A 19336-nucleotide genomic window follows, 5' to 3' on the forward strand; every position below is an offset into this window, starting at 1 on the left:
GTGATTTCTAATCCCAGCAGGACTGGTCTTATTCTGTTAAATGATGGAGGGTGTCTTAGTTCTAACATCTGTTTCTTCTGGCCCCAGAATCTGAAACACAAACATTATTATTAATGAAAACCTGCTTTGTAGATCAATCCTACTAGACAGTGCAAGCTATCTGTTTGCAAAAGATCTATTGTCAATCTACCAAGAGTTTACAGTGTGTTTAAAGCCTGCCTATTGTTTACCATTGGCTGCTTTTGTCCCTCTGATTTGCTTGCTTGCTTGCTTATTCAATGGCTTGCCTTGCCTTATCCATCTTGTGTTGTGTCCCTCCTCTTGAGCAAATCCTATTTACTTGTGTCCTTCCACTGCTTACTTATTAGGGAATTCACTTTTTTCTTTGCAATGTGTTTTCCACCCGTTTCCTTTGTGTGTGCTTTTCTTCCACCACCCTCTCTATTACTGTCTCACCCCTTTGCTTCTCCCCCACACTGCTCTGTGCATTTCTCACCCCCGTGTTTCTCTCGTTTGTGCTTGTGCTTCTAAGGTGTCCTCTCCCTCTTGTACCCTGTGTGCTGCTTTTCACCTTCAAACACCCCCCACCCCCTCCAACCCCGCTCCTTCTTTAGAGCAACAAACAATGCTCCCCTACCCGCTGCTTTTCTTTTTTTTTTTTTAATTGGCGGTTTCACACTAAAAAAATGTTTTTTTTTGTTTACCGATGTGAGTGTCCATTTCCATATTCGATCAGTCCATAAAAGATGTAAATAAATGGCACCGAGTCACTCCTCAACTATGCGCCTGCGTTCTGACGCACACATAAATCAGTGAAGTGACCCAATCGCACCTTTTTGTTTTTTGTTATGATGATGCTGCACAGTTCTCGATTCTGTACAGCACTTACAAAACAAATTGGTAAAAGCAGTAGGCCAAAAAGACGCGCTCTATTGAATTTGCCAGTTCTTGTTGTGCCGGTCATTTTACTGACACTATGGGGAATGAGTGAGGTTGGTGACCTCACTTGCTCCCCAGACATCTATGAGCCCACTCTGGTGATTCAACTGTTGAATTTTTTTCAGTATTGCAAAGACAACCTGGCTAATTTGCAGGGAACGCGTGGCAATAAACATACCTTTGTTGCCATGAGTTTTGTATGTTCTAGCAAAACAAACTGAATTTGGGAGCAGTTAAGCAAATGCTTTGCATACACATGGCCTTTAAGCAGGAGCGAGATTTGACAGAAGCAAGTGATGGTCCACACTGGTTTATCGTCCACACTGACTTTGTGACCCCACAATTACCGATAGGGAGCGTAACTGTGCAGAGATGGGTACGACACGTTCACACACTGCAATGTTACAAAAGATTTACATTTACCATGCAGTTTGCCCTTCAGTTTCCCTGCGTATTTAATCCGAATCTGTCCACTTATTTGGTATACTTTATATAGGGTCTCGCCCTTTATGTTGGTGGCCTTTTTATATTTTATGCATTCATTTTTTAAGTTAGGTTCCGTACCACTTGTGTGTGGTGCTCTGATAAACCCACCTTTAAGTCTTTCTCCTATAGAGTTTTTTCCTCACTAGCGTTCACTTTTCCTTTAATTTATCCCTCCCCAATAAAATTTGGTAGTGGTCACCATCATTCACCTAGTTCTGGAGTTTCATTTTAAAATCTGTGTGTTTTGGAAGTTGTTAAACCGATTGTGCTAACAAACCTCATAACACTGACTAGTCAAAGAAAAAAACAATGACGTGGAAGCATGGTACCTTGGTACAGTGTATGTATGCCCCCACTCTGAAAACCAGTTAAGTTTATGTATATCCATTAGCCCATAGCATATATTAGGGAAAACAATTGGATCTGCTTTGGGGTTTGCATTTAGAAAGTAGCTACAGAATGACTACCTGCTTTTATGACATTAATCTACAGATTTTTGTATGAAACATGTTTGAGACCTTTTTCCAGGTTAAGTAAAAAAAATGTAAGTGTTTTATTCCTGACGCTTACAAATCTTACAAATGTATCAGTTAATGTGCAATTGTTTGCATTCTTCGTTATCATTGCTCGAAATGTTTCTAAGGACAATTGATGATGTACATCTGCTTTGCACCTTTTCTGCAGGCAATAAGTAATAAGGACCAACACAGCATATCCTACACACTGTCTCGCGCCCAAACTGTTGTGGTGGAGTACACACATGACAGTAACACGGATATGTTTCAGGTAAGGCACTGAAGGAAATTTGGGTGCAATGAGTGTCTTTCATTTGTGTTCAGCTCGTATGTTGCAGAGTCCCCAAAGTTACCATTCTGCTAAGGTATTATGTACGAGCATGTGATTTTGTGCAGTATGCTGCTACAAATTGAGTTGCATGATCAACCCAGGGGAGCAGATCTGAATTTTCCAATGGTCAGATCCGAACTTTACTTCGATAGAACATCCGTGTTCGGTTCAGTACAGCATTTTGTCATAAACTCGTCATCTCCTTGAATTAGAGATCGGTTATAAAAAACTTATGTTTTGATTAATTGAAATACATCTTGCATGGTATGTAGAACGTTGGATAACACATGAATTTTTCAATGTGCCTTTAATATTACTGACCCTCATAAATTCAGTTTGACCAATACCAAAGCACTGAATGTGTAGTTGAACTCCTATCGCAAGAGGACCTGTTCTGTTAATCTTGATAGGATTATTTTGAAGTTCATTTGTTATTATGAGCTAATAATTAAATTTTATATTGCTGTTTTTTGGTTTTAAATATTTTAGATTATTTTATCTAAGCCAGTTGCCTCTTAAAATTATCCATATTTATTTGTTGTGAACTCTGGTAGGGCTGGGTGGGTCTAGGATTGCGGTGTCGCAGAGCAAGCTAACAGTGACGGTTGTAGTTGGATTTCTTGTCAATTTCTGGTTGAAAATGTGTCAGTCCGTCGTGGAATGTGAAAACTATGCCAGCGGTCTTATTGGGAGGATACAACAATGAAGAGGGCCTGTGTATCCTACAATCTTCCCCTTCTACACCCGATATAGCCACTGCTCACACCCAAACTTAGTTCACAACTCAGACGTCAATCGCCCTATATTCCATTTTAAATGTGCTCATCTTAGACTGTTTTTGTTTCCTGTGCCATCCCTGTCATGTTTTCAATACTGACTGCCCTTCTACCCAGGACAGTGGCCCACAGAATTCTTGGGTTCCTTTGTCATAACTATATTTTCAGCCACTGGGAACAACTTCTATCCTCGTTTTCTTCAGAATCAATTAAAGAAATGCAGGAGCAACAGCAGTAACTTGATTATTTTAGATTTTCAGCAGATGCAGTTTTCATACCTCCGGTAGACATCATGGGAATCTTAAGCAATGCATCAACAGGAGTCTAAAGGTTTGGAAACCGTCATGATAGTCGTTTTGTGTGCAAACTGAAGCTGGAACGCCTGTGCGTGTACATCAGGCCTTTTATACAGCCGGCCACACCATATTACATTTAAATTTGGGACATTCCAGTAATGCTCAAAAGAAATGCACCACTTAAAAACAATTTAAGGAAAAGTTACAAAAATACTAAGGTAGAGGCTGCCAGTATAAAAATGTAATGTTTCACATACAGTGCCCAAAAGAAACCAGCATTGGCATAGCCAATAGGTCTCGCCTTTGGGACCTTATAAGTGTTTAGCCATGCAACAGTTGCATAACTAAACACTTATAAGGTCCCAAAAGCGAGACCTATTGGCTATGCCAATGCTTGTTTTAACTGCTGCAATCTATTGAAGCCTCACGGAGAACATCAAAGCGGCCGCGAAAGTGATCGCGATCGGATCAAACATCAATGCGGCCGCGAAAGTAATAGCGGTAAAGCGCGATGCGCGTGCCCGCGCACATGCACTGTAGGTCTAGGCTGGTCTGGTAGCACTTTTTGGAGCCCTCACAAAATGTTTACAAAATAAAACGTACCTGCTGGTTGCACCGGTCACCAGCCTCTCCTCCACACAGAAACCGGGAAGTAAGCACCCAGGCTCCCAGCCAATCACAACGCTACATACAGTGTGTGCTTGGTCTGCGTGCCTTGGTTTGGTGCTCTGGTGGGAAATGGGAGCCTGGGCATGTTCTCCACCCAGCCTACAACGCAGCCTGGGTGCAGAACATGCAAAGTGTGCATGATGGTTTGGCCTGCCCGAGAGAGCCGGCCAAATCGTCATGCGCACTTACGGTGCATCCCCCATTCCTCCCTGTGATGCGGGGAGCTCAGCCCCGCCGCTTCAACTGCAAGCACAATACAAAAAATAATAATGGAGCGTTATCATTTAATATTTTGTATTGAGTTTGCAGTTAAAGCAGTGGGGCGACACTCCTCCACCCTAGCGGACAAGCCACCGCTGTCAATAATGCATCCTAAATAAATGCTCCAACTGAAGACTAGCTAAAAGTACTAGGACCCTCCCTGGAGCAGCTTGCAGGGTGAGACCCTCAAAGCCAGGTCTAGGCCACACTAGGTGGACGCTGATGCCAAGTGCTCTTTCTTGTGCCTTTCTTTAAGTCTATGCTCTTAAGTTAATGCATTGATCACTCTCTCCTGGCTTCTGTCTCCAGCTGCTTCAACATAGGTAAATGTATCTGTTAGAAAAGGTCTACGCGAATGCTCTCACTGACACCAGGATAAGTGACCAAAGGCAGTCTCCTGCCTCCCAGAGTACATCTCAACATGCACCATGATTCCAATCCGTTGCTCCTTACTCCCACCTCCTTATTTACCCTGTTCCATCACGCAGTCTTTCTCCTGACCTCTACCTTCTTCCATTCAAACACCTAAGGCTGTCTATTCACAATGCAATGTTGTTCGACCTAGCGAGATGCTTATGTTTTAGGGAGACCCATAAATAGTTATTGTCCTTCTTAGTTCGCCTGATCGGGTCCCCTCATTTCTTTTCTTGGTGGTTCCTGTGTCACTGCGGCCTCCAGTTCTATTGTTCGAAGTGATTTTAGGGTGGGTTAAATTAGATATAAGAATAACCATCATGCTTTGCCGAGCTGTGTACTGCTGCACCCGTGAGATAGCGCTTAACGCCACAGCGCTGTCTATTCCAAAATGTAGTACATTGACAGCTTTAGCATTACCAAATGTAATGACTCCATTTATTCACCTCTCAGGGATGAAGGTGTGGGGGGCGTTTGACCTTGTTAGGAACTTGTGACCTGTGGGTCACATCAGATGTCAACAGTGCGCCTTTGCCTAACTGTGCCATTGCTTGCATATACATATGTATGTCTTATAAGTAAATCTGATACTACCAGTTTGTGGGAGAATATATTACTGCATATCTAAGTGGGCATTATGCAAATATTAGCAGGAGCCCAATGGCTCAGTTCCAATGCTAGAGTGCTTTCCTCTCTCCAGTCCAAGCTCCCTTCCAATCTTATCTTGACGAATGTACTCTAACCTTTGTTCTTTCCTTTCTTCTCAAGTACTGCAAACAAATACAGGGGAGGGGGGAGGGAGGGAGCTTTCAGACCGCGGTTCTCGCCTTTTGGAAGCTCACTTTTGAGATGGGTTGACGTAGTTGTCCGATGAATAGCAATGAATCGCCCAGTTTAACATATGTATAGTACAAGTCCCTTTCTTTGAAGGGAGTTACAAGGCTGCTGCGTTTCTACCGTAACTGTCAATATAGTAGTCCATACACCCACCCCTGAAACCTCCTTGAGCTCTCCATTCCCACTGCATGGAGATGCATTAGAAAAATCCCTCAAGGTCTTATATCTGTAGCCTCTGCCAAACCCCTCCCAGGCGGCGAGTTGCCTTCCCCTCCCTTAGTCCTTTTCCAACTGCGCCCCTTTGACCTTTAAACACGTCATCGTAACTTTCTTTGTGCAAAAAAGGTTTCAGTTTATTAAACACAATAGATATTTTATACATTTGTTTCACGTGGCCATACATAACATTTTTGTTGCCTCGCTTAATGATTTGCCATTGTGGCTCATTCAGTCCATTTTTGGTTATCTGCTCTCAGACAGATCACCTTCTGGAGGGGGGCCCCAATACCATGGCCACTGTTGCTAAGGGGTTAGGCTTCAACTTGCTACCGACTTGGTGGGTGTCTGTCCAAACTTGCCCGGGCCGCAAGCGCTGTCCGGCTTGCCTTCAGTGCCATCTTGGTCCCTCCCTGCTCTTCTAGGGACCCTGCCGTGTGGCATCCCAAGGACCCCATGTGAGCACCTCCTCTATCCAGCCTGCGGCTGAGTTCTACTTCTCGCTCCTTTGGTACCCCTGCCGTGAGGCATCCCAAGGGCCCTGCGGGAGCCTTCTATCTATTCTCTACGTGGCTACTGTTTGCTCCCTCAGTGTACCTGCCGTGAGGCATCCTAAGGACACTGCGTGAGCCTTCCATCTACTTCTAGCAAATTCTCTCCTTTTTCTATCCTAGGTTTTTTACCGCCTCCCCTCAACCGGCTGCGACGCCCGCCTTTCTACCTTTCTCTGGAGTGGGCGGGTGGGATTCCTACTTCTCTTGCCGTCTGAGGGGATTGAATGCTCGAGGGGGCTGCTTGCGCCCTTCTTAATTCCCTCCGCGGCTTGCGGCCTGTTCCCCCCCGATTGGGGGAAGCAGAGTTCCACTTGGGGTGACCCTTTTTCCCGGGCTTGCGCCCCGGGTGCGGGCGGGGGGGGGCTTCCTGCCTCCGGGCGCCATTAGGTAATAGTAGCGTCCACAGGAGGGAAAAAACTGCAATCGGTGCCTTCCACTTGAAGCACCTGGCACTACCATGTGAATACACAGCAGGACAGCTTTCGCCGGTCAGGAAGCCATGAAGGTGCAGCGGCTCAGTTCTCAGTATCACTGAAGCATGTTGGACGCAATACTAGAACGCAAAAGCTAGGAACATTCAAGCACTGTCCTCCAGTTTTGGAAGAGAACAAACACTTCCATGTACCCACCTGACTAGATGTGCCCAAGCTTCAATGGGCGTGACCAAATCTGGGACATACCATAAACATAGAGGTAGGACTAGACATTAGCAGTGATCGCAGTCCACGGAAAGACAACACTCCTTAACAGACATAGGTGAACAAGACTAATGTTCTAACATGGGAACTTCTGTGGTAAATAACACAAGATTACATGCATGTTTATAATTTAGTACAGAGGCACAACTAGAGCCAAATTTCGTGGAGGGCTACGAAAAATTTCAGGGGGTGGGGGGGGGGGGCTGATTCTTCCAGCAATATGCAGAGTGGAGATGCAGGGGCTCTAAGAAGGGGTGAAAACACAACAAAGCCTCGTTAGCAAGTAAATGGTCTTTTAAAGACCTGTGAAGTACTCTGGTGCGGCTGTGTGTGTGCCCGGTAAGCGGTGTCAGCCCGGGCTGCCACACACGATGGTGGGGGTGTGGGGGGGACTGAAGCCCTTTGAGCCCAGTGGGCGTTGCGTTCCTGATGTAGTATCAGCCCTGGAAGTTAGATAGCTTGCTTGGGGGTGCAGCATGCTCACCACCGGTCCTGCGCAGTAGGACGAGCCAGAGAGAGTTCAAGATTTGAAAGTTCTTATTAGTGCGAACTAATTAACCACTGCAGACTGCGACATCAATGACAACATGGAAAAACATCAGAGAAAAGATAGCACATTTAAATAAAATGACACAAACTTCAATAAAGTAAACGTATAGCTTCCACAAGCAGTGGAGCAGCACAATGAGGTATCCAAAGGGCATGAATGAAGAGGCCTGAAGGAGCCCCACCTCCGGAGTGGGATTTCTTCCATAGCGTAGAGCACCTGGGAGCTGCCCTGCGCACTGCAAAACCCCTATTTATTTATTTATTTATTTATTTATTTATTTATTTATTTATTTATTTATTTATTTATTTATTTTGAAGGTTTTATATAGCACGAACAAGACCCTTGCGGGTATCGGAGCACTTTACAATGCAAAATAAAGAAGACACATATGCATGTAGTAAATAACCTACAGCTCCACACAAAACAAGAATGGTATAGTCACAGTAACCCTGGCTCAAGTAAATTTGTCCATGAGAAGAATAGAGGTGCGTTTAACATGTAAGCTCAAACCCTTCTGACCAGGTGTTGCGGTTAGCCTGGTGGTATTGAGAGCTGAACCCACACTCCAAATACTCGTCTCACTCTTTATTTGTGAGACTCGAGGTCTGCGTTTCTCCCATGTACCTCCGCACCTGCGCTCGCCACCCTGTTTTTAAAGAGCCCTGCCGCCACCATCAGAGAGTGGGGTTTTATGCAGAAGCGTTTTTTTTTTTTTTTACTATAGTGAATACTGTTTCAAAACTCTCTGGAAATAAAACAGGACATCTATTAATTAGCGGGATTTTCCGGGACTGACTGACGTCTACATCCCGGGACTTTCCGGACTCCTAAATGACCATTTACCGAACAGTACTTTGTAAGGGGGAACTAGCCGGATTAAGACACATTTGCACCTCTTGTGCCGAATTGTTACTCTTTTTTTCTGTTTCACGTCATAATTTAGGTGTGCAGAAAGTTATCACTGAGTTTCTAGTTCTTAAAACATTATAATTTCCAAAGTAACTATTTCATTCGACTTGCTCCCTCTTGTGGCCTTTAATAGAAAGGCACCTGCTGGACACCGGAAAAAAACTTCACTTTGTAATCATTCTTCAACATCCATATTTCTCGAGCAGCATGGCGTATTTATTGTGCTTTACTACACAGCCAACCTCCGCTACAACCTTATTGATGCGTGGAAGCCCAGGGCCGATATGAAAATAAAACCAACCAGCCCTGCACTGCCGAAGGCTGCGACTAGGAATTCGCACTGGCGGCATTGATGGCTTATTTCCGCCCCTATCGGAAGGCAACTCTGTCCAGCAGCCTACGAGGACCCCCTGGACGCCCCTGTTGGAGTTAGTCTCCGTCACCCAGTCAACCGGGAGCTTGTTTGTTTTTAATTCGATTCAGAGACATTCGTCTGCCTTGTCGTATTTTCATTTAAACGTACTTGACATTTGTGCTGCTACTTCGAGGTACTTGTGGCAGTTTTTGTAAAGTAACGCGGTTAGTGTCGCCGCTTCTGGAAGAAGGAATAGTGCAGCCAGTTTAATTGTGTTTTAAAACTGACTTCGCAACGTTTTCTCATACTCCAGAGGGGTAACTCGGCTGTCTACTACACCTTCTGATTCGGGCATTAACTCCGAATGTGCCTGTGGAGTGGATACAAATAGTTAAAGGTTATTTAGTTCAATTCGGTTTATTCACCTGACTTGCTCCTTGCAGTTTGTATTTAGGTTCGTTTGTGTCCCGTGACTGCACTTCTTCCACACCCAGTCTTTCTGATTTATCACCAGTGCGCTGGAATAAAAGGAATACATTTTTTTGTTGCTTTTAGCCAGTTTTTTCCTCCATTTTAGATTGACAAGAATACGACCGCTTTCCCAACAATAAACATGTTGCAAATAAAAAAATGTCCAAACAAAAGCCTTGCAGAAGGCTGTGACTAGAAATTGGCATTGGAGGCATGGCTGAGTTATTTCAGCCAGCTCAAAGAGCAACCCTCTAGCCAGCATCTCATGAAGACACTGTGGATGCTACTAAGAAGGCAACCCAAAAGATAAAAACAAAAAGCATGACAAAACAAATGAAGCCTTGACAAAGCAAAAGGTTAGCAGCCAATGCCGCACCTGTTCGTTTTGGCATAGTTTTTTTTCCCCCCATGCGTTTCTTTCATTTTTTAAAAATTTAGGATGACTAGAGCCCGGTCTCTTTTACAACAAAGTTTTGCAAAAAAAATAACAACCAGCATTAACAAAGCCAAAACACTTGAAGCCAAATAAGATGTGGCCTAATGGCTAGGGCAGTCTCTATCTCAAAACTAGGGAACCGGGTTCAAGTCTCGGCAACGACGCTCAACATCCTGTGATTCTTGGCAAATCACTTAATCTCTCTGTGCCTAACAAAAATGAATGTGTCCTTGTGTAACGCAACTGGTGCTCTGATACCTTGGGGTCAAGGTTGCCGTATATAAAACTCCAGGATTTATTTGTGCTTTTGCTAGTCCTTGTTCCCTTTGGTAGCTTTCTTTGGTCTGTATGCCTTGTGTCTCCCACATTTTCTCCACTGTATCGCATGTAGAAGTGTATACTTTTGATGCTAGAAGGCAGGCGTTTATTTTGCCAGGTTGTCGTGACCAGCACTTTCTAGGAAGGGTGTCAACAGTATGTGAATTCAAGCCTCTTCAGATCATCTGTATGCGTCATTGAGGCACTTTTGCAGCGTGGATCTTTCTGGATTCACTATGCTGTGCATTATTCCGCGGTCTGGTGGTTGAGTCCGGAATCGTAGTCTTCCTTTTGTCTTTTTTTTTTTTTTTGGGTAGCCCAGGTGGGCGTCGACGTCCCACCATTTGGTGCACTTCTCTTGACGTCGTCATGCTTCCTGCGGAAGTCCCACCTCGGGGCGCCATCTTCAGATTCTTTTTTCAGCTGTTGGGTCTGGATCGTCAACGTGAAGCTCCAGATTTTTTTGCGAAGAAAAGAAGAAAGAGCACAAGTTTCATCGAAGAAGTTGAGGAAGACTACAGAAGGAAGATCAACGAGCCGGGACGACGAAGGAGGAGAACCACGTGATCTTCGACGTCCAACGGAGAATGTGCACTCAGGGACATGGAGCGCAGGAATGGACAAGACACCCTTTAAATTCTGCCGTAACTGCCACCATGAATACGCGCAGAAGGACCAACACCCGGTATGCAACCTTTGCCTGCCAGTCGACCACGAGAGCAAAGACTGCAACGCCTGTTCCGCCTTCACACCGAAGACATTCTGGGTGAGAGAGACAGAGGAGAGCCAACTACAACATGGAGGGCAAGGGACAGGCCCCGACGCTGTACGATCTGGGCCTCTCCACCGACGAAGACCATGTTGCCGTGGGACCAGATGACTTCACGGTCGCAGAGACCGATAAGAAAACGTGTGATAAGGTAGGAGAGACGTCGAACACTAAACCCTCGACAGGGCCCCGAAAAACAGAGTCAAAGTCCTCGAAAGGAACACCGGCGCTGAAAATTTCGACGGCCGCGAGTGGATCCAAGGACAAAAGGCACGGCGGATCCTTCGAAAAGGACTCCCAGGTGCCGAAGACCGGCGAAAAGCAAAGGTAGTCGAAGCAAGGCCAAGAGCTTGGGCGCTCGACTTCGAAAGATAAGGTCGCGTCGAAGGCTCCGTCAAAGACCAGCGCTCGACACCGAACATGCTTCCGAACTGGAGGAGAAGAAGAGGAGGCTCGAGGCAGAAATGGAGAGCATCCTACAAAGGAAAAAAGAGTTCGACGAAAAGATGAGAGAATTCACAATTCCAACGAAACCACCGTCTATCATCGTTGAAGTCGAGGAAGAGTTCGAGGCCGAAGAAATGTCGAAGACTCCCGGAGATGAGGAAGAGGACCCTTATGATGAGGGAGAGGAATACGAGGAACAACAATCGTACTACGGCTCGGCGCCGTCGACGACACAGGACCTGGAGTGGCAGGACCTCTACGCCGAAAATCCAGAAGAGCCCGTGGAGACTTACCCTTCGATGCCTTCGCCGCCAGAAGACATTGGGGCTTACAATATGGTCGTCAAAAGCGCTGCAGCAGCTTTTGGCGTTAAGCTGGAGGAAGAAAAGCCAAAGGCTGACTTTTTACTGGAGACACTGCTCCCCATCCAAACGAGGAGCCAGTTCCTCCTCATGCTACAGAGCGTCATGAACCAGGGGAAGGAGGTGTTCAAGGACCCAGCTACATGTAGGTCCATCACACCCAGGACGGAGAAAAAATATAAACACTCCTCCCAGGACCCTTCATACATCAAAGGATCCGTCACAGCGGATTCCATCATCGCATCTACTGCCAAGAAAAGGGCTAATGTCCCGGCTACCGCTGGACCACCACCAGACCAGGAAAGCAGGAGGATGGACCTGACTGGGAGAAAAATTTAGAGAAACACAGCGATGCACTGGCGCATGGCGAACTCCAATGCCCTACTGAACAGGCACCAATACCAACATTGGGACGAAATGGGAGAACTAATCAAGCACCTCCCCGAACAATACCAACAAAGAGCTTCGCATCTAGTCGAGGGGGGAAAAATATAGCAAATTCTTGCCTTAAAACATCCCTGGATGGAGCAGAAACATCAAGCAGGTTGATGGCAATAGGAATAACAGAAAGAAGGCAAGCCTGGCTCAGGATCTCAGGCTTCAAGCAAGAAGTCCAGAACAACATCCTGAACACCCCTTTCATTCAACGGAGAAACGCTGTTCGGAGCGCCAGTGGATGAAAAACTCACACAGCTCAAAAAGGAGAACGAAACAGCAAGATCCATGGGGGCACTGCAATTCAGAGGGATGCGTAGAGATACCCCGACACGGGGACCTTACGGAAGGGGAGGAAACCAGCCGGGAACGTCACACCAGACATTCCAGCAGGCCCATCAAGGTGACAATCACAGACAGCAGGGGCAGCAGAAACAAAACTGGCAGTACCAGCCTCGGGGCCAGTCCTTTCGCAGTTGGGGGAATGGACGAGGGCAAAGACGAAGAGGGGGAGAACAGCCCGCCTCGAAGTGACTTCGCCCGGAGAGGAGTGCTCACCCACAAGATCCCTCTGAGGGTAGAGCACCGAGGATCCAAAACAAGAGGGTTACACAGACCAAACGCCAAGGAGCATGCAACACCGGTTGGCGGCAGGCTGAGACATTTCCTTCAGGAATGGCAAAACAGAACAAGAGACAAGTGGATACTCAACATCATACAGTTTGGGTACTGCATAGAGCTGGAAAGGAAGCCACCAAACAAAAAAACCAAAGAGAAGGGAACACTCAGGACAGGAGCTAGTGCAACTCGTAAGGAAGCACAAGAGCTACTCCAAAAGGAGGCCATAGAACCAGTACCATTCAAAGAAAGGAACAGGGGAGTGTACTCAAACTACTTCCTGGTACCAAAGGTGGACGAAACACTAAGACCAATCCTGGATCTACGGTTCCTAAACAAATACATAAGGATGCAGAAATTCAAAATGATGTCCCTACAAGAGGTACTCCCGCAAATGAGAGACGGGGACTTCATGTCCACCGTGGATCTCAAAGATGCCTACCTGCACATCCCAATGAACAGGCAGCACAAACATCTGTTAAGGTTCGCCATCAACAGAGAACACTACCAATTCACAACCTTTGCATTCGGACTAAAGTCCGCACCAAGGGTCTTCACCAAATGCCTGGCGGCAGTGGCAGCGTACCTGTGGCGGGAAGGGATTCATGTGTACCCTTTTCTCGACGACTGGCTAATAAAGGCAAGTTCATGCAAAAGATGCGAGGAACACGCACAACGGGTCATAAGCACGCTAACAAAGCTGGGATTCTCAATACACTGGGGGAAATCCTCTATGGAACCTTAACAGGTGAAAATCTTCCTGGGGGCTCAGATCAACACCATACAGGGTGGTGCCCAGCGACAAGAGAACACTGGCCCTGCTGAAGGAGACGCGCCTCTACCAGAAGGGGCGAGCTCTGACAGTGAGAACAGCGAGCAAGATCATGGGGATGATGGCGTCATGCATTCACCTAGTTCCCAATGTACGCCTACACATGAGACCGTTCCAGGAATGGCTGCAACAGCAATGGTCACAAGCAAGCGGAAGTTGGGAGGATCTAGTGGTTGTAACGCACACAGTGCAAGAAGAGATAGCATGGTGGAACAAGGAGAACATAACTATAGGGAAGCCCTTGACACCACCAAACCCAACGGTGACCATCACCACAGACGCATCCCAGATAGGATGGGGAGCACATATGAACAAGCTCACAGTGAGGGGTCTGTGGACTCCAGCAGATGCGGTCAGACACATCAACTACCTGGAATTGAAGACCGTATTCCTAGCCCTGAAGGCCTTCCAGAAAAAACTGTACAACCAGAAGGCGTTGATACAGACAATACAACGATGTTCTACATCAACAAGCAGGGAGGAACACAATCCATTCCCCTATCCAACCTGGCTCAGGAGAAAATAGACCTGCTGGCCATACACCTACCAGGGAAGGACAATGTGGAAGCAGACTGGCTCAGCAGGCAGACTTCCGCATCCCACGAGTGGGAGCTCAATGGACAGGAAACGCAAAGGCTATTCAGAAGGTGCGGTACACCGACAATAGACCTGTTTGCAACACACCAGAATGCAAAATGCCAAAACTTCGCATCCAGAAAAACAATCCCTGGGGAATGGCATATGGATAAGTTGGTCAAAAACATTTGCCTATGCTTTTACACCAATACCACTGATACACAGGATACTCAACAAGTGCAGGACCAGCAACATGACATTGATCCTAGTGGCACCTCAGTGGCCAAGACAGACATGGAACTCACAAATAATGGAGATGGCACAGGGACCACCACACAAGTTCACCAAAAGAAAAGACTTACTCTCCATGCAGAACGGAGAGGTCCTACACCCAGAGCCAGAGAGCCTCGGCCTAGCGGCATGGCTCCTGAAGACATAGAGTTTGCACACCTTAAGCTACCTCAAAGCACTATGCGAGTGCTCCGGGAGGCAAGGAGACCGACGACACGAAAATGCTATGGGGAAAAATGGAAGAAGTTCACACAATGGTGCAGCAAAAAGAAACTGCAAAACAAGTTGACAAAGGAATCAACAGTGCTGAGATACCTCACGCACCTACTAAAGGCTAATCTATGCTCATCCTCGCTAAGGGTGCACCTAGCAGCAATTGTAGCCTACACACGAGGTGAGACGGGTAAGAGTTTCTTTACATCACGAGTAGTAAAGAGATTCCTGGAAGGGGCAAAGAGGATAGCGCCACCAAAGAGGATGCTGCCGCCGGCATGGAACATCAACATAGTCCTAACGGAACTTATGAAGGCGCCCTTTGAGCCCATCCACAAGGCCTCGCTTCAAATTCTAACAATGAAGACCGCCTTTCTGGTGGCAATAACCTCGCTGCGCAGAGTCAGCGAGCTGCAAGCACCAACGCTGCAAGAGCCTTGCATCCAAATACACAAGGACAGAGTCGTAATGAGAACGGACCCACACTTCATGCCGAAGGTGGTGTCAGCATTCCATATGAACCAGTCATTACAAATACCAAGCTTCTTTCAGAACCCAGCCACAAGCGCTGAAAGGGCACAGCACACTCTAGACGCTAGAAGGGCGGTGATGCACTACATCGAGAGAACCAAGGAGCACAGGAAAACGAAGCTGTTTTTTGTGTCCTTCGCAACCAGCTTCCTGGGTAGACCAGTAACAAAAAGCACCATCGCGTGATGGATCGCACTAACGATACAATTCTGCCACAAACAGGCAGGGCAAGAACTATCGGAAGGGGCATGGGCCCACTCCACGAGGAAGAAAGGAGCAACAATCGCCTTTCTGGCGAACACACCCATTCAAGACATATGCCTGGCGGCAACATGGGCTTCAGTGCACACGTTCACTAAGCACTACTGCGTGGATATACAAATGAACAAGGAAGCACAAGTAGGACAGAAGGTGCTTCAACATATATTCAACTACCAACGCTCATCTTCCACCCAGCCGCCACAAAGATGGCAAACCGCTACAAAATCTATGCACAGCATAGTGAATCCAGAAAGATTCACGCTGCAAAACGAATAGTTTCTTACCTGTCGGTGTAGTTTTGCAGCTTGAAGATCTTTCTGGATTTACTAGCGAACCCACCCACCTCCGCCAGAAAGATGAGGCTGGAGAAGAGGGGGGGAAGACAGAGAATGGAGAACAAAAAGAGACATAGAAAGGATATGATTAAGAAGAAATACTGAAAATTGCCTAGGGTTCAAAAAGAAAAAAAAAACAAATCCGAAGATGGCGCCCCGAGGTGGGACTTCCGCAGGAAGCATGACAATGTCACGAGAAGTGCACCAAATGTTGGGACGTCGAAACCCACCTGGGCTACAAAAAAAAAAAGACCAAAGAAAGACTACGATTCCGGACCCAACCACCAGACCGCGGAATAATGCACAGCATAGTGAATCCAGAAAGATCTTCAAGCTGCAAGACTACACCGACAGGTAAACGATTTGTTACTTCCCGGCAAGCATAATACCTGATGTTGCATTGAGTTGGCTGTGTAAATCTTGGGCTGTGTCAGGGTCCGCGCTTGGGTGATTTTTAAATTCCTCTGATAGAGCTGCTCATGTGCAAGCAACGCTTTTCATTGGAGAGAGATTCTTCTAGGAACGTAGGTGTAGTTGAAGGCAGGCCATTTCCTTTTTTCTATTCAGCAGTTAATGTTCTGTTACTTGGAATTACCTCTACACGTGTCCATTACAAAGGCCTACCACTTCGAGAGCTTTGAATGTTTTGACCAGCTTATGCTTTCGCTTTAGAATCTAGAGTGCAGCACCTTTTTTCTAGTTGAACAAAATACTCCAGTAATTAGTAGGGTGAACGTGTTAGTTCTCCCTCATGTTTTCTAGCCCCTGAACTGTTTTATGTAAATCAGTCCATTAGAACAATCACTTGCTTCCAGATGCCCAGCATCGACCTGTTTTGAAATCAAGTGTTCGTAAAATACAGAACACCTTGGTTTACAGCGACAGCTGTATTCGTGGAATCACCAATATACAGAGGAATGAAGGGCATTTGGTAAACGGAACAGAATGTTGCTATTCGAATCCTAGGTGCTGTTTTTGGCGCAGTCTGCTTTCAGTGAACCTTTTTAAGGTGTGTTCATCCCTTGCTCACTGTGTATATCGTTGTTTGACTAATTATGGCCTTTGCATTCCAGCCCCTGCCAAGAATGTGTGCAGGGCACTGTCCTGAACCGTGCCTGTTTATAAAAGACCTGTGGGTGTAACCATTTAAGAGCGTGTTTAGAAAATCTGTATCTCATACATATTAAATGTTTCTTACATTATTGATGAAGTGCCCGACGGCCTATTGAAGTTTTCCATGGCAAGTCTTTTTAACACCAGAAGTACCTCTGGTGAAATATGAAAACTGAGAGACTGTCCGCAATCTTTTATCAGTCCAAGTGTCGAACAGAGAAATAAAAAAGGTTCTGATTGTTGTGCAGGGGAGAACCCCTTTCAGGACAAGAACCCTCACTCACCTGGAAGTGACATGCTTCATCATTGGGTTCCCTCCTCACACTAAGGTTGCAAGGTCATTGGTATGGGCTACAGCTCCTCACTAAGTGAGGAGAAGCGGAGGTGTTTTAGGAAACTCAAATAATGGATTGATTAAGGGGCAGTTTGCAGGAAGGAAGGAAAAGTATAAAACTGTTTCCAGAAGGCCTACGGACTTTTATTCCTTGTTCTTAAGGGACAGGATTAAAAGGAGAGGGGACTAGGGGTTAGCAACAATTATACCCCTACAGTAGGTCAACATATTTCTGGCCTTTGGTAACCCCAACCAGGGTTCTGGGGCATTCTTCAGGACCAGGTAAATAGTTATTCTGCACAATTCAAAAAGGAAAAACCTATACTGGCCACCAAATCAGTAGCCTGATCAGATACAGCGATGGCCTGTAATCTTGTGGGTCCACAGTCTTTCTATATGTTGATGTAGAGAAACCACTCTCCAGCCCATATAGTGACACCACTGTTGCACAGCTTAATGAAATCTGTGCATCTACTGCGGGTGTCCGGTTGGTGTCACCCAAGAGCCGAAACATGTTGATCTACTAGGGGTGTATTTGTTTCTATCCCCTAGTCCTCTCTTCTTCTAATCATGTCCCATAAGGCCATGGAATAAAGGTAATTAGCCGTTCTGTAGACCGTTTTATACTTTTCATTCCTTCCTGCAATCTGCCCCTTGCTCACTCCATTCTTGCTCTTGGGTTTCCTAAAACACCTCAGCTCCTCCTTACTTGGTGAGGAGTTGTATCCCACACTAAGGACTTTGCGCCCTTGGTGTGAGGAGGGATCCCAATGAGGAAGCATGTCACCTCCGGGTGAATGAGGGTTCTTGTCTAGAAAGGGGTTCTGTCCTGCATAACAATCGGGCCCTTTTTTTTGTTTCTCTGTTCGACTCTTTGACTGCTACCAGATTACGGACCGTCTCCCTCAGTTTTCGTACTTTTCCAGACATACTACTTGGATCCCTTGTGTGTTTATAATAAAGTTTAGTTAACAGTCACCCTTTTAGTTTAAAAGGTTATTCTGTGGAAGTTGTTCAAACAAACAAGGATCTTTGCTCGAGCAGCCTAAGTTTGGTCCTCTTTCATAGTAGCATTTCCATTTTCATGTGTATTTACTTTGCTGTCTATAAGCATAAAGGCCAGACGCCTCAAGACTAGAGTTTTCAGGCTAACAAAGGGCTGATTTAGACCCCTTTTGGCGCCCCAAGTGAAACTTTGTGTTTACAAATAAAAATTATGTAACTTTAGAAACGTAAGTTGAATGGATGAAGATGCAGAAATCCGTCCGCACTGCAGATTATTACTTGTAAATTTAGGGCTAAATTTGGAAACCGATGTTCCCAGACGATGGGCTCCTGGTCGCCATTGAAGGTGTATTTTTGTTGGGATTCATGAACTTTTCCAGTGGATTTTCCGACCCCTTAACACCCACAATGACCAACATATATGATGAGTTCACTGTGGTTTGGTAGAGTTTCATAAACAAAATGAGGTGAGGAATGGGTTATCAGAGAAACTTATTTTCAAAGAGGTGGGTAAAAACACAGGTTTGTTGATTAGTACAGACCGAGTGCACTTGGAGGAATAGTAGTACTGCTGGAAATCTACGCTAATCATAGATATCCCAGAGTACTTCCAGGCAAGTTTATCAAACACGTTGAAGGCATAAAGCAACTACAAATACAAATATATGAAACAGGGGAGTTAATTTCTGACGTTCCCAACTCTGTCCCTGGTCTTACTTTCTTGAATGCCAAGACCTTTTCAATTTAATATTTGTTGATTATTTGCGGCATGCTTTCGTGTACATGCATCTATGTGAAGAAAAATGCATTACATTTGCTTCCTGATAGCCCTATTGCCTTTTAAATCCTGCCATCCAGTTTCTTACACTGAAAAATCCCATCTTTGAAAATGACCTCCTCCCAGTCTAAATATCACCGGTTCTGCTGAGAGGTATACATTTACTGCTTGGGTCCACGTTGAAAACTGTATTAGTCTTTTCCAAAAAGGGATTTGATTATGCACTGATGCGGATTTGAGACTAGGATCCAAACATTGCTTTGATGGAGTATAAACCTGTTTCATCCTAAACACAAAATAAAGCTGTTTGAGAACATTTTGCAGCCTGAACCTGTTCTGCACTTGTGTGCTGTGACATATTCCTCCATCTTATTAGAACTTGAAGGGCAAAGACCAGGTCATGCT

The 19336-nt window shown here is 45.8% G+C and overlaps 1 protein-coding gene across 7 annotated transcripts in view; it reads left to right on the plus strand.

Annotated features, from left to right (window-relative positions):
• Positions 1-19336, plus strand: part of PELI1 (pellino E3 ubiquitin protein ligase 1) — a 253325-nt gene that overhangs the window by 213445 nt on the left and 20544 nt on the right. For all 7 annotated transcript variants that reach the window (XM_085612537.1, XM_085612536.1, XM_085612541.1 and 4 more), the window contains one exon: positions 2110-2211. In XM_085612537.1, coding sequence (XP_085468663.1) covers positions 2110-2211 — 102 coding nt within the window. The remainder of the gene's footprint in view (positions 1-2109; positions 2212-19336) is intronic.

This window comes from Triturus cristatus, chromosome 6, assembly GCF_964204655.1.
Source record: "Triturus cristatus chromosome 6, aTriCri1.1, whole genome shotgun sequence".
Classification (NCBI taxonomy): domain Eukaryota; kingdom Metazoa; phylum Chordata; class Amphibia; order Caudata; family Salamandridae; genus Triturus; species Triturus cristatus.